A 25487-nucleotide genomic window follows, 5' to 3' on the forward strand; every position below is an offset into this window, starting at 1 on the left:
CGGTGACGGCTTTGCGGCACTCTTAGTGTGCGATGCGATCCGGATCCCAGCCTCAACCGACGGAGATCCTCAGTGTCCCTCAGGATCAACAAGGCCCAGCTTCTCATTCTCTGCCTTGCTTCGTTGGCTCCATTCCGGCGGAACATCGATATCCTCCTCCTCTTCACGGTCGCCCTGCGCCTTGTCCTTATGCACGCTTGTGGGCTTGTGTTCGGCTGGGGAGTAGACGGTATACAAGATGAGCGGCGTGGGCCCGGTGTTGATGAACTGATGCTGCGTGCCAGCCGGGACGATAATGAGGTCGCCTGCCTTGACATCCTGGTCGATGCCTGCGATGGTCGCTTTACCTTGGCCGGATGTGAAGGTCAGGATCTGATCGACAGTGTGCTTCTACGCATGCCGACAAAAACTGGTCAGCAGCAAACCCAGAGAAGTGGCAGCCCCGTAGGCGGGCGAACGCCTTGGAAGTGGGTGTTTTCTTTTTTCGGTCAGGGAGTACGGTCACCCACATACCTCGTCACCAATCTCACCATCAACCGGTACCGTCATCAGAACCAGCTGGCTGTACAACCCCGTCCAGAGGACCCGGCGGAAGTCGCCCGACTCACTTGGTAGCGAAGTGGTCATCTGTGGGAAATAGGCCATCTCATGCTTGGGCGGGTCGAGCGAAGGAGGGGTGAACTTGTTCATTTTGGAAACGGTGAACTGCCGCACGCCAAGTAGGGATGCTTTGGACGACACTCTCACTGCAGACGCTTGCAGTGGTCGGGCGAAGAGACGCGTACTCGGTCGAAGCTGTCGTGTCTGCGAATGTAAAATGCAATGAGCTCGGTGATGTAGTGTCTGGGTAGACATGGGAGAGGGTGAAGCCGGCTTAAGAATAAAGTCTAGGTATGGTCAAATGGGACCCGCGCTGTACTTGTGACGAAATGCAGTGCAGTGCAGTGCCGAAAGTGGTGTTTGTCCTCGGTTCTTATATGCAGTGATGACTTGGCTACTCCCGCAGTGGTGGTTGGTCCTGTTAGCAAGCCACTTCGCGAAGGAGGGGAGGCTCATACGACTACTAGTACGGGGATTGACTGTTCGGACAACTGTTCCAGTCCTGATGAAGCTATGACAATCATGATGTCCGCGCCGGAATGGCGTGGCAATGGGTGGTGCAGTGGTGGCTACAACATTGAATTGCCCTCGATGGACTTGTCAGAGAGTTTTCAAAACGTCATGGTGAGCAATACTAGTACTAGTATGTCCCCGAAGACTCGGAGTCTGCGATGAGCATGATTGCTGCAGCCGCCATCAGCGTCATCAGAGTGCATGTGTGATTTTGACTTGGCGCCAGGGACACGGAGCGCACAAACGTTTCCCCTTGAATCCAATGACTTCGAGTCCGCAGATGGTCTATCCATAATATGATATGCGTTGTGGTAGTATCTTATAGCAGCAACATGGCGCGGTAGCGGTAGTCTATACTATCTCCATAAGTTACTAATATTATTACTAAAAGGGAGTGCAGGGGCGCGTGAGGTAATCATAACTTGCCGCTTTATACTTCATTTGTCTTCACGTACTAGTAGTAGTAGTAGTAGTAGTAGTACTAGAAAGGTAGTTACTAACTTATTAGTACGTAGTAACCTTTGTCAACACCGTGACTGCGTCGCGTGTGCACATGCCCCATCCCTCTTTATAGTGTCTCTACTCTCTATGTCACGATTCATACCACTATTACTTCACGTTGTTGATGACTTTGAATGACTTCTCTCCGTATAGTGCAGCCTACCTGTCACTGGGCCGACAAAATATGAAGTGCTCTCTCTTTGAGCTGTGGTGAGTAACTACCAACAACATCATCACTTCGGGTGTGAAGAGAACGACAACACCAAGGGTGAAAGCTCCCCATCTTCACCCCGACAGTACTTCACATGCTGAACTAAAGCTATATATACCCCCTCTGTCCTCCTTGAAAAATCCTTGTCCTCTAGATACTCTTCATCAACCATGGGTGTGAGCTGACAACAGAGTGCCTGCCGATCTGTCAATACAATGTCCAGTCCTATCCCTCGGAGCATATCAGACAGTGCATTACCAACTTCAAGTGGTCAAGAGATGTTTCTTCTTTGATGAAATCAAATCAGCCTGTTTGCTGGTGGTATGGTATTCTCTTTAATCACCATGGACGACGGAGACCAGAGCTGGGAGGGACGACTGCCATGCCTTTGTCCAGACGCCATATGATCGCAGAGCGGTCGCAAGCACTGACTGCAGTGATTCCCCAACCTGGAACGAAGCTTCGGAGAAGGATGAGAGACATCCCCACCCAGGAAGAAAACGAATTCGGCAGCTGTGCACTGCATTATACAACATTCTTGTTGATGACTGTATCGGCATCTTTGTCGCGACATCTTGCACCACAATTGATGCAGCTTAGGAGACTGCAGGATTCATCCTGGGGTACGCATTATTCATTATTCGGCTACGGCTACTTTTGACTCTACACCAGCTCGATGAGTCGCGTTGCCTTGATCAATACGAATGGCTCTTTCCATTGTTCAAAATGTCGGACCGCTATTCGACCAAGATTATCTGAACCGACAGCCCGAGGTGGCGAGCAGAATCACATTGGGAGTGCTCTCTTGATCCGGCAAGAGATTAATCTGGTCCAAAATGTCTGGGCACTCGGGAGCATCTGAGGCAACACTGCAGGTTACGGCTTCGCAAGACAGTCAGCAGATCGAACGTTGTCATCGAATCTGGCTCATACAATGAGAGCCTACTCTTGTTGGAAGTCCAGGCAAGACATCCTTGTCATACTTCTGGTCGGCCACAGCTCTGTCCTCGACCTCCATCTGACCGATTTTTGAGCCACTGTTATCACGTCCATGAAGACAAGTTCTTGTCTTACAAAAGACCCTACGCCGTACCTGTTCAGACTGCTTCCAATATCATTGATGAGCAGCACCGGCTACCATGATGTCGCGTATCCTCGCCTCAGATCGTTTACAACGAAATCCAACCTTGCGAAAAAGACACAAGCCGAAATTGACACCAGACACTCCAAGCCGGAGACCTCTCTGGTTCAACCTTCAGTGAGACTGCCTTTGTATGATCGGTCTGATGAGCCAAAAGAGCGACAACACTTGCTATTATCAAGGTGCGATGCACCACCGAACCACTGAAGAACAGGGATCCTGTGTCGAGCGAAAAGGACAAAAGAATGGGTGACAACATTCATTGCGACACTCAACATGGTACTTGCATGCACAATCCCGAAACAATACTCTTCTGCTGGAAACATCTTCTACAGCCTCGTCAACACTGGAGCTCGAGCAACAAGTTCCCCACTCACAACATATCAAACACCTCTACCGCTCCCGTTAAAGAGAATAGACACAATCCTTCTTCGAGGAAATGCTCTGTGTCCTCTCTTTCGCCAACAGACTTCCCTCACGATGCTGCCGCCCAGAAACGTTCATCGTTATATATAAATAAATTTAGGCTCCCCCCGACAAAGGTATGTTCATGAGACCACCCCCTGCCACGTCCCTCAATTCATACCCTGAAATTGGCATTGTTAACTAATACAAACGGACAAAAGACCTTCAACATCGCCCTCGCGTGTGCTGTCGCATGCCAATGTATCCAGAGTGGCTGTGGTACAGTCCTCTGGCTCGATGTCTCTTGACCTCCTCCATCATGGTTACTTTCTGCAACCATGAATGCGGTAATGTTAGTACGCCCCCCTGAACTCTCCATCGCATCATTCTACCCACCGCACCACCCTACATCACTTGCTTAGTCGTCGACACTGTTTCTCGCGCCTCATGCTTGGCAAACAGCACGTTTGAATCTATATCTTCATTAAATCAAACTCGCTTGGACCTTTCCTGAACTTCTTCCGTCTAACAAACTTCATCATTCAGCAACTGGAGAGAAGAGAGAAAGAGCAAAGCCAAAGCATTGATCGATCGTCTTTTCGAGCCCTCGTCCTTGTCGTTGTCATCGTCCTCGTCTTCGCCTTCGCCTTCCTCTCCGAATCTTGTGCTTGTTGTACCTTGACAGTACAGATCGGCATCAGGGCAGTCAAAATGCAGAGGTACGCAGAACCCAACAAGTCTCCTGCTATCATAACGTTGCTAACCTGTTCAGATCAACCAACGAGGAGCAAAACGACAACGACCAGCGAGCCATGCCTCCTACCGGGGCCAGACAGCCGCCTGCGTCTTCTGTCGCACCTCCTACTGGCACCAGCCAACCTTCTTCTTCGTCTGCTGTTCCTGTTCCCACTGCCTCCTCTTTCCTGCCTCCACATGGCCAAAGACAGCCGCCAGCCACGGCACAGACTGGCTCTGCCTTGCCGAGTAACCCGCAGCCAAATGGTTGGGTAGGCGAACTTCTACAGACCCCAACGCTACAACGCTTCGTGGAATTCAACCTATGCACGACCACTCTTGATGGCGAAGCGATCCATATGGTTGAACAAGTTCTAGCGGCGATGACTGCCCGCGGAAGCATACAAGAGGCATTGTGGTACCTCGAACATTTTGACTGGGATGTTGGGACAGCTGTGGCGCAATACCATCAAGACGAAGCTGCACGCATGCAAGTGAACAGCGCTCAACATCGTGCCATGAATCAGAATGCGAATGCCGTCACAAGATTGACCTACCATCATGGCAATCTTACATTCCGAGGCACAGAAACCGTTGGCCGCCGCAGTCATGATGTGGAATTTCAATTCCCCCGGAGCGATGGATTCAGCCCAAACAACCCCGACCACCTGCGCGCGCTCAACCAGTGGTTAGGAGACCTTGTGCGACGGTTTAACGGCCCACCATACGCACCCCCGGCCGAAAGCGCAGAGTACACGGTCTTTGAAGAGAACTTTGTCCGCAGCATCTTCGCCGACCGTGACTACGCGAACGGCGAGACTCCCGGATTCCCTCAGATCGTGGCAGAGTTCAACGCGATCTTTCAGGGTCGGTATCTACCAGGCGCGCACACTCCATGTGGCTCTCGGCAGTCAGGCAGCATCACCAACCTCGTCGACCGTAGGTGGCGGCTGGACAAGACCCCTGGTCGTCGAACCAACGACTCGAACCGGCGAGCAGCGGAGACTATCAGACAAACTCGCTTGCAAGAGCAGCAGGCGTACGACAGACTACGTGCCTCCCGCGCCGCGCCGGCTCCTCCCCTTACTGTCGCCCCCGCCCTCGCCTCCGCCGACGACTTTCAGTTCGCGTCGGACCTGTTTGTGCAGCAACACTCTGAGCAGACTGCACCGGGAGGAACTGCCGAGGCCGAAGATCGCCCCGACTTTTCGGATTTTGACATTACCGATCTACAGCGGATGGCGGAGCAGGCCTATGGGCTGGCCATGAGCAGCGAAGAGCCTGGTCCTGGTGAGGAGGAGGAGGAGGAGGAGGAGGATCTGTCCGATGGACAACCGATCCGGAAGCGCCAGAGGAAGGAGTGATAGGCTGAAGAGTGAGCCCTTAAAAAGGTCACATCAAGAGGCCTGCAGAGCTGGTTGTTCCATTTTCGTCTTGTTCCTTGTCTCCTGCCTCGCAGAGAGAAGAGATCCTTTCCACTAGGATACCGACGAACAGCAGAAGCTCTCCTAGGGAGCTGAAATTGCATTAAATACTTTTCAAACACTTTGTAGAGCTGCCTTACCGTATTCAGGTCTATCAAGCTGTGGGATGCCGTAATTTCCACTGCTGATCATCATCGCTTGACCTCTGAAGCTTTTATTGTACTTTGTGCTATGGTCCGTTATAACCTATCTCCGCCAATCTACTATTTCACAATTGGTAGCATCCGATATTCGACACCTCAAAAAAACACGATGTCCAAGTCATTGATTGACTCAATGAACACACATACTTAGAATTGTGTTCTGCGTCTAGTCTCTTGTTACCTACCTGTTGTGACGATGGCCTCAATTCCCGAAGAGGAACGGCTGCATTTTCAGGGGCAAGGCTGGCGCCAAGCCCGGCGTAGAGACCGTGCTTGACATTCCATTCAATTCCATTCATTCCCAACTTGAACCTGAAGACAGACAAAAGTCAATAGGTAGAAGTCAATCGAGTCTGTGAGCAGCATGTTTTGTTTTGCTGTTTGCAGCCGAATGGCCGCTTTGAAGCTATGGTACACCAAGGGTCTAGGTGTAGTGCTTCCTAGTAGTCAACATGGTTTGCCAATCTGACTTTGTTTGCAGTTGTGAGCAGGATCGCTTGTATAGCACGGTCGAATGTGACTGCTACACCTATCTTCTAGCCTCAAAGGCCGGTACAGAGGCTTCCTGAGTGTCTACTGTACCTCAAGCCGGCAGAAATCCCGGTGTCTGGGTGAGGAGATTTTCTAAATATACATGTAACATGAAAAAGCTGAAGACAAGGTTGCGCTCTTTTCGTCTCGATGAGGGCGACGGTTGAGTACCCGACATTGGCGAGAATGCTCTGGCCACTTTCAAACTGTCTATGCTTTTCGCCGCAAACGGAATTCCCTATGCTCGAGGAATGCGGAAGTGGGACGGGCACAATGAGCCGTTGTGACCCCAGCAACATCATCCACGTCTTTGGGAATGTACCGCAAGCGGAATTTCAAATTTTCAATCTCCGAAAGCAGTCTGGCAGGAATCAACCTGTCGTTGCGGGTGCCGTGATACAAAATATTCTTGCGGTGCTTCACTGCGATTCGCTTTGTATATCTTCTTCAACGGTCGACAACCAGGCCTAGCCCGGTATCCTTTCAAAACCTTGAGTGCTACTTGTTGTGTTCTCTCCGTACCAGAGTACACTGGTGATTTTGAGGTTTGGCATCATGTCGAACAATCCGAACAAGAATCCATGGACCAACCGACCTTTGCCGGTAGAAAGGTCTGCTGCTTACCAGCCGAATCAACAAGTGCAGGCCCCTCCTCAAGGCTTAGAAGAGCGACAACAGCGCATGGAAGCCCTTCGCCGGCAGCTACGGTATCCACATGCCCTGGCTGACTCGACTTTGCGATGGCATCTCAATCGCACAGACTGGAACGTCAACTTAGCTGCACGTTCGTTCTGGGAGGATCAACAAAACCCGAATGCCCTTCCAGCAAATCAACCACCGCGTAATGGCGTGCGTCGGGCGCCCACAGTTGGGCGCGAGCGTCGCAACATGGTGCAAGACAGATTGACCGCCGAGACCCATAGAACAGGCGCATTGCCAGCGGAATACATTGAAATGGCCATACTGCACAACGACCATCGCTGGGGTTCTGAACAGGTCGCCGCCGACATTGCTAGACGCAACGGAGATTACACTGACCTGAGGGAGCGCGCCACGGCGTACCGGACACCAGACAATCGGACCGAAGTACAAGATGAGCGACTGGCGTTGTTGATCACAATAACATCAACTGACAGCTGGTACTCTGCCCGGGCGCTCCTCGAAAGGCATGAGTGGGATCTGGAGGCCGCCATTGATGAGTGGATGAGGCTGGGCGATGTGGCCTATGTTGATGTCCCGAAGAAAAGAAAGCGAACAGGCCAGCAGGTTCCCCGATATGAAGACCATGGTATGAGAATCGGCAACCCTGACATGCCGCGACGAGTTCTCGGAGGTCGGTTCGAATTCGAACCACGGCCGACCCTTCCTAGACCAAGAGACTTCACTCGTGCCGCAACGTCACCGCCATTTAGCCATAGGAGTCCAGTGACTGATCAGACTGCCGCATTGCGAAATAGCTCGCGCGCTTCAAATCCAGCGGGAAGCGGTCCTCGTCGAGGAGGTTTGACATCATCTTCAACGAGAACTGACGCCAGGTCTCAACCGCTCGGCAACGCCAGGGGCCAAGCAGCCAATCTGACTGAAACAAGCCGGAGTATCTCCCCGGCACGCACGCTGAGATCAGCAAGAAGTAGCGTTCGTCGCGGGAGTCCAACAACAGCTTCAGCGAGAACGGGCGTCAGGCCCGAGCCTATCAATACCAGCGGGACAGCGGCCGACACAACTCAAACAAGCGGCGCCGGAACCTCAACGCGCACTCTGAGGTCGATGACAGCAGCACCTAAATCTGCACCACTTGGGAACAAGAAGGCCGCGGCCGACAAGACTGATACAAGCCGAAGTCTACCCTCAACACCCGCCGCACCACCAAGGACAGGCGTCCGCCGAGGCTTTCTCATTGATGGCCCAACCTACGAGCAAGCGTACGTGGGCGTGCCCGACGAAAGCAAGCTTCGCTTCGAGTTTATCAGGAAGGGCGAATACCACCATCGACATTTCACGGGCTCCTTCCGCATCGGCAGTAGGAGCGTTCCCTTCCGATGGGACGATACAAGCGACCCGAGCCTCAACACCAGCACGGTCGAGTTCGACTGGTATGATTCTGCGCACGTTTCCAAACTGAACAAGTGGCGGGTGGACGCCTTCCGCACCATCACCGGAGAGGACCTGCGAGGGACGAACACGCCATTCAACAAATACGAGAACCTGTGGCTCCTGGAACAAGAGATCATGCGTAACGAACGGAGATTCTATGAAGCCGCAGGCCTCAGTCCAGGACATACGGGCCCACTTACCCAACAAGAGCGTGCGGCGTTCGATGCCGCCGCCCGCAATTGGGCTCCAGAAACCCACAGGCTTCCAACGCCTCTCACTCAGCAGGAATTGCATGACTTGACTAGAGACTTCAATTACACGTTTGCGGGCACCAGCAGGTATATGAAGCGGAACCTGCGAATGGAGCCCTGGCCCGGGCCTGACGCACTCAGGATCCAGAAGACCAAATACAAGTTTAAGTATATGGGGGCGCCTCGGCCCTGGCGCACTCCCTATGCGATCCAGGCCCAGCGCCGTCGGATTAAGGGTATCGCCAAGCATCTTATGGTCGGGACTGACGAGAACCAGGATGATTTGGAAAGCGATTCGGACTCGGATTTTGAAGAGAAAGACCAGGATTCGGATGACGATAGCCCTGATGATGGCGATGACGGCGATGACGGCGGACGTGGAAGAGGTGGAAAAGGCAGCTCAGGCAAGGGGAAAGGACGTGCGACTTGACAAAAGAACAGAAAACATGATCATGTTGGCCAGATTCTGGCGCCTTCGGGTATCAAAGGCAGTCGCTTTAGTCCATAGTCAGCATATAGTATATCTTTGAGTAATCTTATAAATTGCTGGTCTCTGGTATCCTGATGCCTATCATGTCTCGTGTAGATGGGTAAATGGGTGACTGCGTAGACGGGGCTGTCGAAAAAGGGGCCAGGGGCTTCACTGCCAAGACCCGCAGCCTTGCCAAGACATGTAGTATATTTGGACCTTGATTGACCTTCAAGTTCCCTGGCATTCCTCACTGCACTTTACAATCTCCAGTCGACGTATCAATCGGCTTGCCTACCTATGTTCGATCTCACCTGTACGGTATAGTACGATCGCGATCGAAGCCAAATCCGGCGAATCTAGCCATGATACCCTCTCCGGCGCGTTACAAAGAAATCCACGCCGCTGCAGATGGGAGCCCCTGGGGCATCCACTCGCAGGACACATCCGCCATTCTTGACCGGTTGGCTAGTTTCGACCGGGATGATCTTCAAAGCTGCTACCACAGATAATAGATGGCGGCTACCGAAATACTGAAGATGGATTTCTGGTATCTCAACCCAAGAGCGAAAGGAAAACGAGGGCTTTGGCGAGACTTCAACAATGAGAACATTCGAGGGGACGCAACGAGGGTCGGCCGCTGCAACACAGCCAATCACTTGGAAAATGACCATCTTGCACTGGCACAATGACTGTCCCAAAGCGTCCTGGATTGGCGCTCTCATTGTCTCCTCCGGAAACAGGTCGGTCCAAGGCCACGGCCTGTTGGTCGGGTATTCATTGTTGAAGGGAATTCCATTATGCACACACATGCGGCACTCAAACAGTAGGGTGTATATAGTTCTGCGCATGGCCGCCCTTCAACTCGACTCTCTCCTCTCGACTCAGATCTTCCTGGAGAAGACGCTATTCTCTTCTGGCTACGAGCACAGATATACTGAGTTTTTGGTTCCAGCATCCCATCTCTCACTCCCTCACAACCATTAGCAGTGTCTGGCACACTACTACTGACCAAACGAAGGATAGGTATACCCTTCTCGGTACTCTGAGTGGTCCCCTATATATACATACATCTACACACCATGAGCGGCAGAGGAACAAAACGCCATCGATCTTCATCTGACGATGAAGACAACGGTCGCCGCCCACGTCCTGGTGGCAATATTGGGCCTAGCGCCCCTGCTACCTTGGCTGCCGTTCCCACTAACTCTGCAGCAGCTTCTGCTCCCCCAGCTGACCTTGCAACGGCCAGGACCGCCATGGTTCAAGCCCTGCTTCCCGAGGCGGCGCCGGACCATATGTTGAGTCACTTTCTCAATTGTGCGACTCTGGACGTCACCGCTGCGATTGCCAGCTTCCGTGCTCATCGACAGACGATCTTTGCGCCACCGCCAGCTACTTCTGGTGGTGACAAGGCCAAGGGCAATGGCCAAAGAAAGAGCAAGAGCCCCTCCCCCACCAACAGCAAGAAAGCTTCCAGTTCAGGAGGCGTCGATGGCGGCGCCAAGGACAATGATGGCGGCGCCATAGACGGCAATAACAGTGACGAAGACAAAGACCCAGACGGGAGTGGTAGCGAAGACGACAGCGACAGCGAGAGCGACGATGATAAGCCGGATCACATCCGTCACAGATACAACAACGAAAAACAGCGGCGGAGAGTTGCCACCCAGCTGATGAATGATGTACGGAAAAGCTTCGACGGGGAGACTATAACCCCAACAGAAGCAATCCTTCTCCTTGTCTACTACCAATGGGATAGGAAGATGGTTGTGGACGTAAACGACAAGATTTATCACATGCAATGGCGCCTCTTTCACCGGTATGATCGTATGAGAGCGCCCATTGTTATCAACTCGACCGACACAGAGGACGTGAAAAAATTGAAAGTCAGGGAACAGGACGAGCGTCTCGCGTTGTTGATTGAAGCTACTGGTCGCTCGGATGTACATTCGCTGAGGCACATCCTTAAGACCAGCGCATGGGATCTTGTTGATGCAATCTCCGCTTGGTTTCATGCGGGACTCAAGCCCCTTGACACTACTCAAACCACCACTACTCAAACCAAGGGCAAGGGCAAGGCCAAAGCCATAGCCATAGCTCCAGTTCTGAGAAGAAATGTGAATGCCGATGAGGTCCCAGCGCCTTCGCAGACAGCTTGGAAGGCGCCAAAGCCGGAGAGAGGATGGGGCAAGGACAGCCAAACATTCGAACCGGATCCGAACGACTCGGAGCCTGATTATGGCTCAGATGACGAACATCTGATCAGCAACCCCCCAGTCCACGCCCCTGTCCCCGTGATCAATGAAGACCGCAGCCGGCTGAGAGTGGGTCAGAAGGAGCGGCACAAATTGGTCCTCCAGGGCATCTCGAACGGTCGATACCTATACAGACGCTATCTCGGCCCCTTCAAGTGGCCGGGCTTGAACAAGTCCGTCAAGGGAAGGAAAAGTACAAAAAAGCGCAACGAGGAGTTTGACTGGTTTAACAAGAAGCATATTGGTATGCTGTCTAGATGGCGGCGGCAGGCAATTAATAGGCTCAGCAAGCAAACCAAAGTCGCGGCCAGTCAGCCGTGGTCGGACGAAGAAAACAAGTTCGTGTACGACCTGACAAGGAAAGAGGTGGACAGGTTGATGAAGGAGACGGGCAAGACTCAAAAGGAAGTGGTCCCTCTGGTTGTATCAGACGACCTCAAGAAGAAATGGGCGGATGCTCTAAACAAGAAATTCACCGGCACCAAGCCCGGGGGCGCAAAGGACCCACGAACGGACCGCACGGCGCCCGCCCTGATGACCCAGAGGTGCCGCCTGGAATCGATGATCCAGGATTTCGCTTGCAAGCGGGACAAGACGTTCTTCGCTAAGAAAGCGAAGGCTGACCAGAATAGACGGGCCGCCGCCAAGGCCGCTGCCGCTGCCGGGGTCGCCGCTGATGGTGATGATGAGGAAGAGGAGGAGGAGGAGGAGGAGTAAGAAGGTTCTAATGCGGGAGGCTCTGCTGTACGGACCGATGGTGCTCAAGATGAAGGCGAAGACGAGTCCGACTATGCCGTGCCCATCAACGCATCTGACGAGCACGATCTTTGAACCGAAGGGCCCCCACAAACGGTTATGTTCGCAAGGAGGTTGGTTGCAGTCATTCGGCAACTATTGTTTGTTCAAGACGTCAGACTCGTCCAGTCAGTGTTGTGGCCGAAGAAAGATTCCAACAGGGCGATTGGCGCTGGACGCCATTCAGAAACGGATACTCTGGCAGGGCCCGGTTGGGTCTCATGGAAATATCTAGGTATGCATACAGGTAAGGCGTAGATTGTACAGTATCGTAATAATAGATATGTTTCAGCAAGAAAGGATGTGTTCGACTGGTTTTCTCGTTGCACATTATACTTATCCTTCTGTGTCAATACAGTATGATCAGCCACATACAAGAGCAGCTTTGGGCAGATCACTGGCACCAGAAGCAGATTCTGGGGCATTTGTCCCGGTCTCTGGTATTCGATTGGAGGCCACCTCATCAGTCCTTTGGATCGGATCACTCTTCGTCTCGGCGGCCTCTTTGGCAGCTCTCCTAGCCAATTCTTTCCTGCTTAATTGCAAAGACCCTTTCTGGATGGCTTCCTCGGGCAGCGGCCGGATATGTGGCTGACATACCCACCAGGGCCTCTTGTACTTGGCTTCCGTTTTCTGTTTGGGCGTTAAAGTGGCCTCGGGTATATCTTCTTTCGTCGACGGCGGAGCTATCTGTGTAGACTCGACCGTTGTCTGGTCTGCGGCTGCGGCTGCGGCTACGGTTGTGGTTGCCGCTGCATCTTCGTCAAGACCTTCCCTCACCGCTGCTTCTACCATACTGAGGACCTTCTCGAACCTGTCCATGTCCCCGACCCTGGTCCGCGCAAGGGCGTCTCTAATATGAGTATGTTCGGCCAGCATGGGCCGGAGAAGCTGGAATAAATGGCCTTGCAAGGATTTGATATTCGGATCTTTCCTGTCTTGGCTGTTCAACTTTCTCTTCTTCTTTTTCGGACCTTCGTCTTCCTGCTCCTGCTCGTCGAGGGTGGCTGATTCGAGAAGGGCATCATCGTCGGGCTTGGGATCGCCAGGGATGTACAATGGAGTCCGGACCGGTGGGTCCCTCTCCAGACAGTATTTGTAGATGATGTCCAAATAACGTCGGAACACTGCGTCCAGCCGGTATCCGCTTCTGCCGTCACGCCCGTACCAATACTCCCGCGGACTGTACTCTTTGGGCGGCTTAGCGAAGATGGTGGGATCCGAGAGGTTCCCTTCGGCACTCATGACACCGTCCGCACCGGTGGCGGCTAGACAGGCGTCAATATCGCCGTAGTTGAGGATATTGCCGTTCGCGAAAAGGACGGTTTCGGGCGGCAGGTTGTCCCGTAGATAGCGGATCGTCGACCAATCGGCCAAGCCTGTATTATGGCCCTTCTGCTCGCGCCGTCGCCCATGAACAGTCAAAATGCTCGCGCCGGCCGAGAGAATCATCTTTGCATATTCGAGCGTCTTCTCTCGAGTCTCCAGAATCCTCATCTTCGCCGTCACCGGAACCGACAGCTCCTTGTGTAGTGTGCTTATCAGCTTGTAGATGGTGTCCCAGTCTTCTTGCAGGAATGCACCGTAGTGTCCTGCCCTAGCGATCCCTTGAGGACATCCGAGATTCAAGTCCACCGCGTCGCAGTATGGAGCAACGTACCGGGCTGCTTCGAGCAGCTCTTCGGGCTTATTGGCGCAGAATTGCACGAACAGCGGCCTGTCGATGGCCGGGTTCCCATCTAACCAGGGTGGCGAGGAGGATTTCTCCGTCGACACCAAACTGCTCTTCGTAGGCTGGAAGTGGTCGTCGCGTACTCGTGCAGACTCGCCGAACAGTCTGGCATGGAACATCGGGGTATATGCTAGCAGAGATTTCGACCGCTCTTCATCCAGGTAAGACCGGGTCAGGAGCCTCCATGCCTGGAGAACGAGTCAACATATATATTGTGGGAAAAAGTCGTGGAGGAGGAGGGGGGGTGGGACGGACGAATTCTGAGCGATCGACCATGGGGGCGACGATCATTTTGGGACTGCCTATAATTTCGTAGAAGGCTCTGCCTGTCAGCTTGGGCCGTACAGGTTGGCTTGTGCCATTGACGGCGGAGGCGGCCTCGGCCATGATTCTCGTGGGAAGTATCTGTCGTTGGAGTCGTTCGAGTGTTGTCCCTAGCCAATTGACGATATGCCTGGACATACGTGCAGTAGAACTAGGGTGATTGGGACTTTTTTATTGGACTTCCATTCCTTTTTACTGCTACCGTGCAACGAGGGTATGGGGATAGGATATTCGTAGACTGCGTCAAGGTCGTGAAACGACATATGCGAAATGCGACGAGATGGAAATATTTCTTGAGATTTCGCATCGGGGAATGTATGCTCCGCTGGAAATGTCTTATCGCACGTGATGCTGTTTTATCGCAGTCTTAGTCATCATCGACATTCGACCTCGGCTTATAAATATCTTGAAACCTGTCGTGTTGTCGCGCAGCTTGCTTGTTTGTTACAGCTCCAACAACTCTGGTAAGTGGCTGTCAAGGCCGTGCACCGCTTTGAGACCTTCAATCATGAGTCTGTGCCTGGATATATATGGACAAATCGGCCGCTAAAATCACGAAACGGTGGCCTGCTATCAGCATTCCAAGATTGTTGGTGTCAATCCTCCTCATTTCCTACTGTCGACTTTCCTGTTATGGAGTATCTGTGACCAAGTCAAAGAGGCAAGGGACATGCATATCAGCCTCAACAGTTGGCCGTTCTACTACAAACATAGCTTCCAAACAAATTGTCGATCCCCAATATGGACAAGTCGGTCTTTCCAGGATACGAAAGCTCAACTTGTTTGCCATCTCCCGCTTCCCGGACCGCAAACCGGCATCCATCATCACTAATGCACCTTCAGTGTTGGGTCCGAAGCACCGGCTTATCCGAATTTGTGAGATGCTAGCATACCTGAAAAAAGTGCAGTACGTCCCGGGATCTGGGCCAACCGAACTGATTGAATGATTCTGTCATGCCATGATCGTCAGATGGGAATATGCCAGAGTACTGGAAACTGAGTTCCAGCACTGTCTCGTGCGTTGAGAACACTTACCCATATCCCTGCGAATGTGACACACATATCTGCCGGTGAAAAGTCGTGAGCACAGGGCCCTTGCCAGTTTCTACCCATGCAATAGAACATCTGCAGTCAATGTCAGCCTTCATCGCAACTATTTGGAGATATCCTGGGCAGACACCCACGGTGCATATGTCTCTAGGAAGCTTAGTAGGGTAGAAAGGACTGCCAGTGATCAGAGGAGTTGTGATGACAAGGGTAAGCAATGCCTGGATTTTCACCATTCTCTGAATATCATTCGTTGCCCCAGATATCATGCTGGTCAATGGGGAGAGATATTTGTACGCCTGATCAGAAGGTCTGTTTGTCCTTCTCAGTTTGTGAATCCCCTCTAGAAAGTCCGATGCTAACCCATCGACAACCTCGACTGTCGGAAGTGGGACTTGTCGGCTCCCCTGACAAATTCTGTTGTTGGCGTTCAGTTCAGCAAAAGCCGACGTTAGGTCTTACTGCCAGCAAAGATCTCAATGTGCAAACACGTTGGGCAGCATTGAAAGTGTGATCGGACTAATCGTGTCCTGGAACACCATCAGAATGAGATGGATGCTGTTGTCTATGCATGAGATCATGAAGTCAAGCGCACTCCGCCATCCTCAGATCGGACATCAGCCTCGTCAGCGCTGCCCAATCCGCTGCCAAATATCTTGTCTATCCGCTTTTCGCGATCCCAAACCATCTCCCTTTCACCGTTGTCGAGAGTACGTTTGAAGTATTTGATGCGATGTTGAGGGATCCAGTCTTCTTCGGTAGATTCGGCGATCCAGCTGCTGGCAGGCATTTCCTTGATGCCGTCAAATCTTTCAAGATATCCTATCGTGTATCTCGTCATGTCGTGGTCGCTATCCCATTGCAGACGACTCAAAACATCTGAGCGACTGACATGAGCCTAAGCGAGCTGCCGCAGGATCCCCGGCATACATACCTTGAGCTGACCTCATCTTAGTTGTCGGGGTTGCCGATGATGGCAACAACCTGCTTCCTTTTACTTGTCGGCGTTGTTTTGTGTAGCGCGCTACTTCCTGCAATCTTCTGGACACCTCCACCTCTTCTTGCTGTCTTTGTGCCTCGATCTCCCTGAGATGACTCTCTGCAACGCTCCTCAAGTGACTAAGAACGTTCGACGAGGAATTTAGACCTTGATCTGGCCTGTCACAGGGTTTAGCCATTGCCAGTCTCCAAAGTCTGAACAGATTTTCCTGGCGATATTGAAAGACTGTCCAGATGTGGCTTGACAACATCTGTATATGTATTCACCATGCCATGAAATACATCGTGGCGCAGCTCCTTTGGGCCGCAATGACCCACAGGGTGAGCAAGATGCGCATATATGCATCACCGCGTGTCGACTGGAAGGTCGTATCATACTATAGCACCGCCGGAAGCCTGACAGTCAGGCATGTGAGATCTCGTCGCATTGTTTGCTTCGCAGTTAGCGCCGCCGGGTTGAGTCACCATCCTTCGGAACAGGTCTGGACTTGGACTTGCAGGGGTTCCGTGCATCGAGAGCCTTCTTGCATCATGGGCAGACCCAACATGACGACAGTGGCATATTGCTTGTTGACAATGACACCCTACTCTTGATCTTCTGAGCATGTGCTGCTTGTATACAGTAAGTCACAGGATTGGGGGCAGTCGGTCTGCCCGAAGAAGGTCTCTGCGGAACCGTATCTTTAACCTACAACAAGTAGCACTCCGTCTCCGAGCTTCGTCCGCCGTCTTTCGGTCAGGGATTAGTGTCGCGGAAAAGCAACAACTCTTCTAAGACGACCTAGGGAAGTCGTCTCCGCGTCGATGAGTGTAGCCACCTTGACTGAGAATGTTGCTGTTTCAACCCTCGAGAAGACGATCTGTGCTACCAAGCAACAATGGATCAATACTGAGCCACCTGCGCAGAGGCCTATCTGGTTTTCGAGTTGTCGATCATGTCATACCCGCCCAACATACTCGGCATTGGCCAAGGGGCACGGAAGTGGGCTGTGAGAATAGCTTGAGGCTAGCTGTAAAGCAGTATATACCCAAGACCAACACTGAACCGCGGTCTGGAGACATCACCTTTATTGCCGCCCACGGCAATGGCTTTCCCAAGGTCGGTACCATTTCTGCCCATGATTGCTTTGTCAGATCCTCAAAGTGCATAGGAGATGTACGAACCCTTGTTTGATGACCTCGAGGAGAAGATGCACGGTCTTGGGCGGAGGATCCGTGCCATCTGGATCGCCGACATGGCTCATCAAGGTCAAAGTTTCGTTCTCAATGAAGCTGTCGTGGGAAATGACCGTAGGGATACCGATACCCGGGATTCTCGTGCCCAGCTTACTTACCACAACAGCAAGTTGGTGGGACCATGCTAGGGATCTCCTCTACCTGATCAACCAGAAGCAAAGTGACATGCCTCAGCCTCTTGTGGGCATCGGCCACAGTATGGGTGGAACACAACTGTACAGTCTACGACAAACGAGGAGACTTTGCAACTGATCCTCGGTAGGACGCAACTTTCACTCCTTCATCCTCGATTGCTGCAGGCTCTTATCCTGATTGATCCAGTCATTCAAATCGAGAACCCCAGCAGGACGTACGCCCCAGCCGCAACGTACCGGCGTGACCTTTGGCCATCAAGGCAAGACGCTACCAAACGTTTTGCTGGCAATAAGTTCTATCAAGCCTGGGATCCGCGAGTGCTTAGAAAGTGGATCGAGTATGGTCTGAGAGACTTACCGACAGCACTCTATCCCGAAAGAGGGAGCAACGCAGACCCGCCGGTCACATTGAGTACTCCAAAGGCGCAAGAAGTGTTTTCATACCTGAGGCCGAAATACTATGGAACCTCGGTTAATCCGCCTGAAAAGGGTCGGACCGTATACGGGGACATACATAAGGACGATGTTGAAGACTATCCATTCTATCGACCGGAGCCGGCACAAATGTTTCGGAGACTTCCTGAGTTGAAGCCGCCGGTCTTGTATATATTTGGGAACAAGTCTGAACTTGCAACACCGGAGCTAAGACGAAAAAAGATGGAATTTACGGGTAGTGGAGTTGGAGGTAATGGTGGACAACAGGCAGGACAAGTGAAAGAGATTGTCCTTGACTGTGGTCACCTGGTACCCATGGAAAAGGTGAAGGAGTGTGCAGATGCTGCGGCCGGGTTTACTGTGTCGCAGATAGCTCGTTGGGAAGAGAAGACTCGAGAGTGGCAACGGCGCTGGTTAGAAAGACCTCGACAAGAGAGAGTCGGGATAGATGATGAGTGGAGGGACAAGATTGGACCTAGACAGCCCAGACGGTAGAGTGACATGGATTGTATGCCTTATAATAGCAAAGTCATCACTACGTCGATATCTGATGAGACGTGACCGATGACTGAGAAGGTGGATGTAATAATGGCAGTTCTCAGCCTCGTCGTAATGATACTACTAGTAGTAGTGGCATATCCGGAATAAATTTCCTCCGGTCCGGACTGCGCGCCTTCCCTCCCAAAACAACAATTAGTAACCGGACTAACCCGAAGTAGTAATAGCCGTGCCAAGGTTGCACCTCGCCATCAATCTGCGTGGCTTTACAAAACTCCGTCACAGCATCCTCGAAGCGCGTTTTGTGTACGGTCGAGCAACGCGTCAAGGCATCACAGGCATCATGGTATGGTTCCTCGATGGATGGCATGATCATGGTTACTGACTTGGACAGGTTTACAACTGGGACCCGCACAAAGATGTCTGCTACAAACTCTACATCGAGGAGCGCAAGGTATGTATCTCTCCCCGTCATCTCAGTCGCGCTTCTGCTAACATCGACCAGTCGCTCGAGGAGATCATGCAGTATATGCGAGACACTGCCAACTTCACCCCCTCGAAACGTGCCTTCCAGACCCAGTTTAAGCGCTGGGGATTCCCGTCGAAGCGCAAACCGGCATTCCGGGATGAAGACTTGGTGGATCGCGTGAAAGAGCTCTGGGAAGCCAACTACAGTCAGCGTAACATGCTTGCAATACTTCATGAAGAAGGCCATGACATCAAAGAACGCGAACTCATGAGACTACGGGCCAAGAATCGATGGTTGATGCGTATCCCAAATGGTGCGAAACAAACCCCAGCCGAAGAAGAAGAGGCTCGATTCGAGGCCCAGTTACTGGCCGCCGCGCAGAATGAGGAAAGTCTCGAGGAACAGGCACCACCACCGGCTGTCGAAGAGCCCCCAGAAGAGTTTGTGCAACAACAACGAGAGAGACTCGAACGACTTCAGGCTATCAGTGACGAGAGATGGCGAGCCAAGAAGCGTCGTCGTCGGACCAAGGGTTATGCTGGACTCCCGGCTGACCCTGCTGGACTTCCGCCTCGCTTTCCATCCGAGACCACGCTTGAGGAGAGCCGAGAGATTTTATCTCTCAGCACGAAACAGTATCGTGCGCTCCGAGATCAATTCCAAGCCATCTGTCAAGAAGAGCAGATCATGCAGAAGACTGTCGCCGGTGCAGAAAAGTGGCAAGCCGTCAAGGATCGACTTGTTCAGGAAAACCCTTTGCTACAAGCCGCCTTCTACACTGATCCATCGAACCGGCAGTCCAAAGAGCTTGCATTGGACGTTATTTGCACTGATGTCACCAAGCGCATTCGTACCATGGGTCGTCGGCTCACCATCTTGGAGTCCAAGAATATCCTTGGTCTGAATCCCGAACAGAGCCGCCAGATCCGCAGTGGCTTCTACAACATCCTTGATTCAGAACACTACACTAGCAAGTTGGAGATGGGACCTGACAAGTGGCAGGAGTTCAAGGACCGTTGGATTACAGAAACACCTCTTCTGCAGCAGATCTTAGCTCCGGGCAGTGCAGATCCTGACCATGAGAAGAAAAAGGCGGCGCTGGAGCTTCTCTGCCGCGATGTCATGAAACGTGTCAGGGATGATCGGGCCAAAAAGAAGGGCACCTTTCGCAAGAAGGCCACGGAGAGTCCTGCTCGGACATTGGAGGCAGTCGACACCATCCAGGCGGCTGAGGCAGTTCAGGCAGCTCAGGCCGTCGAGGCGGCTCCGCAAGCACCTCCCAGCAATGCCTACGAGCCGTCGCTGCCAGCCAATCCATTCGGCGACGTCTCAGCTGCAATCCAGAACAATGATTTGTCAGATCTTCAGATCGACCCCAATCTGCTGCAGGTGGCGGACAATCTCGGATCTCACCCAGTGTCGACCATGACGCCGGTGTATGTTCGACCGCATGCCAAGTCGACCATGTACAACAATACCAAGATGTGGCTGGGGTCATTGTCCGGCCGAACTGTGCAAGAGCTACATGCAATGCTCTCGATTAAGTATCCAGATGCCAAGGTGGCTCGCATTGACGGCGTTGAGAAGGATGCTGGAGGGAATGACATCTCATATCTGATCGAGGAGGACGACGAGCTTGATGCCTACCTCGAACATGTCCAGGGACGCAAGGCCACATTTGTTGTCCTGCTGACCAAGGAGTGATACTGCGACATTGGCCGTCTGAGCCGAGGTGAACTTTTCATTCGATGACGACGCGTCCGGGGTTTCTTATGCTTCAGTCTTGTGGAGTTTCGGTGTGGCAGTCATCAGCTAGTAGCTTTGCTTCCGGAATAAGATACCCTTCAGAAACGTGAACACGTCATTGATGGTGCGCTCTCACCACGCTGGTTTCTTTCTTACTGATGTTAGTATCTGCCGCCACGCGGCGGAGTATCTGTATTGACAAATATCGCTATCCGACATCCGCTCCCTTGCAAACAACTACGTGTAAGCGCCAGCCCCGAAGAAGTTGTCATGGACAAGAGACAACCCGATTTCGGCAGACAGAGCCTTGCCGAGTCTACGTTTCCCTCTCCACATGGTGTCGGCTTTGGAACGTTACTCTTGTCACGGAGCTGATGGCTGATCAAGAATGTACCTAAGTATGTACAGTGCTGACACCAGTGGCTTCCGCCGGGCTGACGACAAGTCCACCTTTTCTACATACCAAGAACACCACATTGTCTTATCTAGATATGTTACCGAATTTGCGCTGACAGGGGGTGTCTGACTTGACGCGTGTCTGCTCTCACTCGTCGACTCGTATCGAAGGTCGCAACAAGTACCTATCTTATCTTAGGTAGGTACCTAACAATACCCCAATTTGCAGAGGCAGCATCCGGATCCTCACATGTTCCAAATCATCAGGAACTTGAACGTGGAAGTCTCGTTTCTTCTCCACGTGTACTGACTGTCTCGATCCCTACACGCCGCCAGTCAGTGCCAGCGTTCCCGGGAGACGCCTCCTAGATTTGGTAAGGAAGCGTTCAGAGTAAGTTCCTGTTTCGTCGTACTAGTATGTAAGAGGATAGTCGCTCCTATTAGTAAGCAAATGTAGTTTTCCTATTGGTTCAACTAGGATGACTAAATACATCGAGGAGGCGATAAGGGAGGCGGGAGTCGCCTCCTAACAACGGTCATGGAATCGGAGGCGGAGTTAACGAAGGCGTCTCCCGGGAACGCTGCCAGTCACATATCAGCCGGCTCAGCAACCGCACCGATATCACGCCTTATAGCCGGCAGTTGTTCAATTGTCGACGTAGAGCTTACAACTTACGGCCACCCATCTCGATCGTTATATTCAAATTGTCGCAAGGATTTCCTTAAATGTACGGGGATCTGCGAGGCAAGTAAGCGGCGAGTGGGTTCGTGTCACATCCCACATCTCGGGGATTAGGGGTCGATTCGTTGATTCGCTCATCATCATCTCCTACGGACCACGCTGACCAGGACAATGCAGGGTGGATAGTTGTTCCATGTACTATGTTGGACCTTGATATCAGGTATTGTTACCAGGATGGAGACTGGACCATGGAGTGGTGCATTTGGTACGACTCTGACCCCTGGTTGAGGATGGTTGTCTTCCTCTAAGAGGCCAGAAAGGAGCCGAAGCGGTAGGTAAGCCCAGCAGCAGCAGCAGTGGTCGATTTGATTCAAGTCTGTCGGGTAGATAAAAAGGTGAAGCAAATACTCCTCTCGATCGGTTTCTCTCTGTCTTTCTCATCCTTCTCACTTCTCACTGCTGTGCTCCCTCCACTTGCAGCTTCAAGACTTGGACTTTTGGCCCTAAGAGTATACTGTGTATCTATCCTGTTTCAAGCGTGAGACAAGAGACCAATCAATCAATCAATCAAAGCAAAGCAAAGTAACCCAACAATGGCCCCCTCCAAGCTCGAAACCATCTCGTTCACCACCTTCTCCAACATCATCGACGGCCAGCCTCGCACCTCCAAGACCAAATACCATGGCATCGACCCCACGACCAAACAACCCAACTGGGACGTCCCCGTCGCGAGCCCCGACGACGTCGAAGCCGCCGTGGCCGCGGCCAACAAAGCCTTCGCCGACTGGAAGACGACCAGCTGGGCGTACCGCACCGAGCGGATCGGGCGGTTCAAAGAGGCGCTTGAGGCGTACGAGGACGAAATGATCGAGCTGTTGCTCAAGGAGACGGGGAAGCCCCGCCAGTTCGGCGCCCAGGAAGTCAAGTCGTGCGCGCATTTCCTGGACTGGCATCTAGGAATGAAGGAGCCGCAGGGCGAATCGTACGATTTCCCAGACAAGTCCATCGTCAACAAGTTCGTGCCGTTGGGCGTCGCCGCCGCCATCTGTCCCTGGAACTTTCCGCTGTTGTTGAGCCTGGGGAAGGTGTTGCCGGCAGTGCAGATGGGGAATGCCATCATTGTGAAACCGAGTCCTTTTACCCCGTAAGTGAGATGTGAGGTTGTGGCAAACACCCAGCATCCAACACCTTAGCATCCTCCCTTCCCGACCCGTTGGAGTGTCCTGAAAAAATTGCAATTTGCAATTTGTCAGTGTTGATTGTCAGAAGTCCTTTCTGAGAGTGAAAAGAATCGAAGCTTTGTTGTTTGTGGGAAGAAGACTGATCTGACTGTCTCGTGAACAGATACACGGCGTTGAAAATGGTCGAGATTGCCAACACAGTCTTCCCGCCTGGATTGGTGCAGGCGCTGGGCGGCGACGACAAGCTGGGTCCAGCGCTGGTCGATCATCCAGAAATCCACAAGATCAGTTTTACAGGGTCAATCGCCACAGGCAAGAGAGTCATGGCGGCGGCTGCGAAGACGGTCAAGCGTGTCACGCTGGAGATGGGCGGCAATGATCCGGCCATTGTGCTGCCTGATGCTGACATTGCCAAAGCGGCGCCGATGGTTGCCATGGTACGTTACTACGTTACACCCATCCCTTCAGTCTTCAGACTTCTTGAGTTTTGTGTTTGTTCGTTTGTTGGTGTGAAGCACAACATTCCCTTCCCTTTTGCCAGTCGTTATAAATGAGAGGCCGAAACTCGCGAGAGGTAGAAGGGCCATGGCTAATATCGGCTTTACTTTTGCTCTCTAGGGTGCCTTCTTCAACACCTCCCAAGTCTGTATCGCCTCGAAACGGATCTACGTCCACAGTTCGCAATACGACGCCTTCCTCGAGGCCTTGACCAACGTGGCCAAATCGCTGAAAGTCGGCACGCCCAACGAAGACGGCGTGATGCTCGGCCCGATCCAGAACAGCATGCAATACGAAAAAGTGAAGTCGTTCTTCCGCGACGCGAAATCCCAGGGATACAAATTCGCCCTCGGGTCCAGCGACGTGCCGGAGTCTCAAGGCTTCTTTATCAACCCGACCATCATTGACAACCCGCCGGACGACAGTATGGTCGTGACCGAGGAGCCGTTTGGGCCGATCGTGCCGGTGCAGAAATACGAGGATGTCGAGGAGGTCATTCGCCGCGCGAACAATAGCAAGGCCGGGCTCGGGGCGACTGTGTTTGGAAAGGACCCCAAAATGCTGCAGTATGTGGCGGACAGGCTGGAGGCTGGGAGTGTTTGGGTCAATAGCTATCCGGCGGCGGGACCGCAGGCGCAGTTTGGCGGCGTCAAAGAGTCGGGCATTGGCACCGAGTTTGGGACGATGGGCGTTCTGGCTTATGCTAATGTCAAGGCCATCACGACTTTCAAGGATGTTTGAACTTAAGAGTGTAAAGGAGAAGAGGACGGGAAGCCTTTGGTCGGGAGAGTGAGTATCTGAAAAATCCATGTCATGACATGCAAACATCGAGGAATGGACTGCTGAATGGACTGCTCAGTTCTGTTACAGCTCAAGTATCATCTCTGCTCCCCAACCGGATAGACAACTTTCTCGCGTTTCCGCTACATATGCTATTGTATCCCCTCCTCCTGTCTTCTTGCTCTTCACAGCTTTGAATCCCGTCCCTTGTTCCCCGTGATATTACCCATCTTGTCATCCTCGACCGGGTCCTCGTCAGTCGTTTCAGCCTTGAGGCTTACCGGATCGCCGAGCATCGACCGGTTGCCTTTCTTGGCTTCATTGAGGTCCTCATTTGCGACGTCTTTCAGGCTCTTCTTTCCTGAATCGTTCTGGTCCCTGGTTTCTTTCTTGTTGGGTTGATCGTCCTGGGTGGGCGATGTATCGGACTGCTCGGCCTTGAGGGACACAGGATCGCCTAAGGCTGTCGGGTTTGATTTGGCTGCGCTTGTGAGAGACTTTTTGTCGTTGGCCATTGCAAAGGATGGGTTTGAACGGTAGAACACGCGGTTGTGAGGTCAAGGACGCTGCGGCGAATAATGTATAACTAATGCTCTCAACGTTGACGGGCCGTTCAGATCTTTGGATGAGATGCAGGTGTGGACTTGACAGTGTGACAGGTATGGTAGCAAGCTGACCAGAGCAGATGAACTAGAGCGAGTCCTTGCAGAGCAGGTTATGAATCTGAATCTGCATCCAGGAATCCAGGATGTGGGATGCTTAGAGAATACGGAGCAATCTTTGTAGCATACTATGCATGGCTCACGTACGTACCTATAATGGTGATGTCGATTCCCATGACAGCCGAGGTGTTCATCATGCTGCAACCGTGCAGTTATGGTTCGACAATGATATTCAAGATCCTACTACCATGGTACTACCCAGTATGACATGAGGTGAAGGGAGTCATCCATTGTACTGACGTCGTCCATTTTCTCCAGACTCGGTGGTTTGGGGTAAAATGGTCCATGACTGGGGTACTAGTAGCGAGCGGATGATCTTGCCGGTGCTGGGTCTAGGGGTTCTTTAGGCGACTAGTAGTCTCAGCAAATACCTAAGGGGACCTCGGTGCCTTATAAGGCCTTAACCTAAGGTAGGCAACGCACCTACACTCACCGGCTATTAAGGAGACATCATACTAAATTATGCCTGCATCTCTA

The 25487-nt window shown here is 52.4% G+C and overlaps 10 protein-coding genes across 10 annotated transcripts; 6 read left to right on the forward strand and 4 right to left on the reverse strand.

The window, feature by feature from the left end:
- Positions 1 to 69: 69 nt before the first annotated feature.
- Positions 70 to 690, reverse strand: A1O1_03832 (uncharacterized protein; the record flags this gene model as incomplete). Its single annotated transcript, XM_007724732.1, has 2 exons — positions 70 to 390; positions 514 to 690. 2 exons carry the CDS (start codon positions 688 to 690, stop codon positions 70 to 72), a joined length of 498 nt encoding a protein of 165 aa, XP_007722922.1.
- A 3493-nt stretch (positions 691 to 4183) lies between these two features.
- On the forward strand, positions 4184 to 5470 carry A1O1_03833 (uncharacterized protein; the record flags this gene model as incomplete). Its single annotated transcript, XM_007724733.1, has 1 exon — positions 4184 to 5470. One exon carries the CDS (start codon positions 4184 to 4186, stop codon positions 5468 to 5470), a length of 1287 nt encoding a protein of 428 aa, XP_007722923.1.
- Positions 5471 to 6819: 1349 nt separating this feature from the next.
- A1O1_03834 (uncharacterized protein) lies at positions 6820 to 9039 on the forward strand (the record flags this gene model as incomplete). Its single annotated transcript, XM_007724734.1, has 1 exon — positions 6820 to 9039. One exon carries the CDS (start codon positions 6820 to 6822, stop codon positions 9037 to 9039), a length of 2220 nt encoding a protein of 739 aa, XP_007722924.1.
- A 1121-nt stretch (positions 9040 to 10160) lies between these two features.
- Positions 10161 to 12053, forward strand: A1O1_03835 (uncharacterized protein; the record flags this gene model as incomplete). The annotated part of the gene is made up of 1 exon (XM_007724735.1): positions 10161 to 12053. One exon carries the CDS (start codon positions 10161 to 10163, stop codon positions 12051 to 12053), a length of 1893 nt encoding a protein of 630 aa, XP_007722925.1.
- A 441-nt stretch (positions 12054 to 12494) lies between these two features.
- Positions 12495 to 14250, reverse strand: A1O1_03836 (tRNA-dihydrouridine synthase 1; the record flags this gene model as incomplete). The annotated part of the gene is made up of 2 exons (XM_007724736.1): positions 12495 to 14051; positions 14119 to 14250. 2 exons carry the CDS (start codon positions 14248 to 14250, stop codon positions 12495 to 12497), a joined length of 1689 nt encoding a protein of 562 aa, XP_007722926.1.
- Positions 14251 to 15811: 1561 nt separating this feature from the next.
- On the reverse strand, positions 15812 to 16184 carry A1O1_03837 (poly(A) polymerase; the record flags this gene model as incomplete). Its single annotated transcript, XM_007724737.1, has 2 exons — positions 15812 to 16113; positions 16169 to 16184. 2 exons carry the CDS (start codon positions 16182 to 16184, stop codon positions 15812 to 15814), a joined length of 318 nt encoding a protein of 105 aa, XP_007722927.1.
- An 878-nt stretch (positions 16185 to 17062) lies between these two features.
- A1O1_03838 (uncharacterized protein) lies at positions 17063 to 18533 on the forward strand (the record flags this gene model as incomplete). The annotated part of the gene is made up of 4 exons (XM_007724738.1): positions 17063 to 17332; positions 17385 to 17523; positions 17576 to 17684; positions 17732 to 18533. The coding sequence occupies 4 exons, from the start codon at positions 17063 to 17065 to the stop codon at positions 18531 to 18533; spliced, it is 1320 nt and encodes a 439-aa protein (XP_007722928.1).
- Positions 18534 to 18602: 69 nt separating this feature from the next.
- A1O1_03839 (uncharacterized protein) lies at positions 18603 to 20709 on the forward strand (the record flags this gene model as incomplete). The annotated part of the gene is made up of 3 exons (XM_007724739.1): positions 18603 to 18620; positions 18931 to 18990; positions 19042 to 20709. 3 exons carry the CDS (start codon positions 18603 to 18605, stop codon positions 20707 to 20709), a joined length of 1746 nt encoding a protein of 581 aa, XP_007722929.1.
- A 1713-nt stretch (positions 20710 to 22422) lies between these two features.
- On the forward strand, positions 22423 to 24249 carry A1O1_03840 (uncharacterized protein; the record flags this gene model as incomplete). The annotated part of the gene is made up of 3 exons (XM_007724740.1): positions 22423 to 22973; positions 23174 to 23447; positions 23629 to 24249. 3 exons carry the CDS (start codon positions 22423 to 22425, stop codon positions 24247 to 24249), a joined length of 1446 nt encoding a protein of 481 aa, XP_007722930.1.
- A 224-nt stretch (positions 24250 to 24473) lies between these two features.
- Positions 24474 to 24803, reverse strand: A1O1_03841 (uncharacterized protein; the record flags this gene model as incomplete). The annotated part of the gene is made up of 1 exon (XM_007724741.1): positions 24474 to 24803. The coding sequence occupies one exon, from the start codon at positions 24801 to 24803 to the stop codon at positions 24474 to 24476; it is 330 nt and encodes a 109-aa protein (XP_007722931.1).
- Between the last annotated feature and the right edge of the window lie 684 nt (positions 24804 to 25487).

Source organism: Capronia coronata (assembly GCF_000585585.1).
Source record: "Capronia coronata CBS 617.96 chromosome Unknown acBCG-supercont1.3, whole genome shotgun sequence".
Taxonomy (NCBI): Eukaryota; Fungi; Ascomycota; class Eurotiomycetes; order Chaetothyriales; family Herpotrichiellaceae; genus Capronia; species Capronia coronata.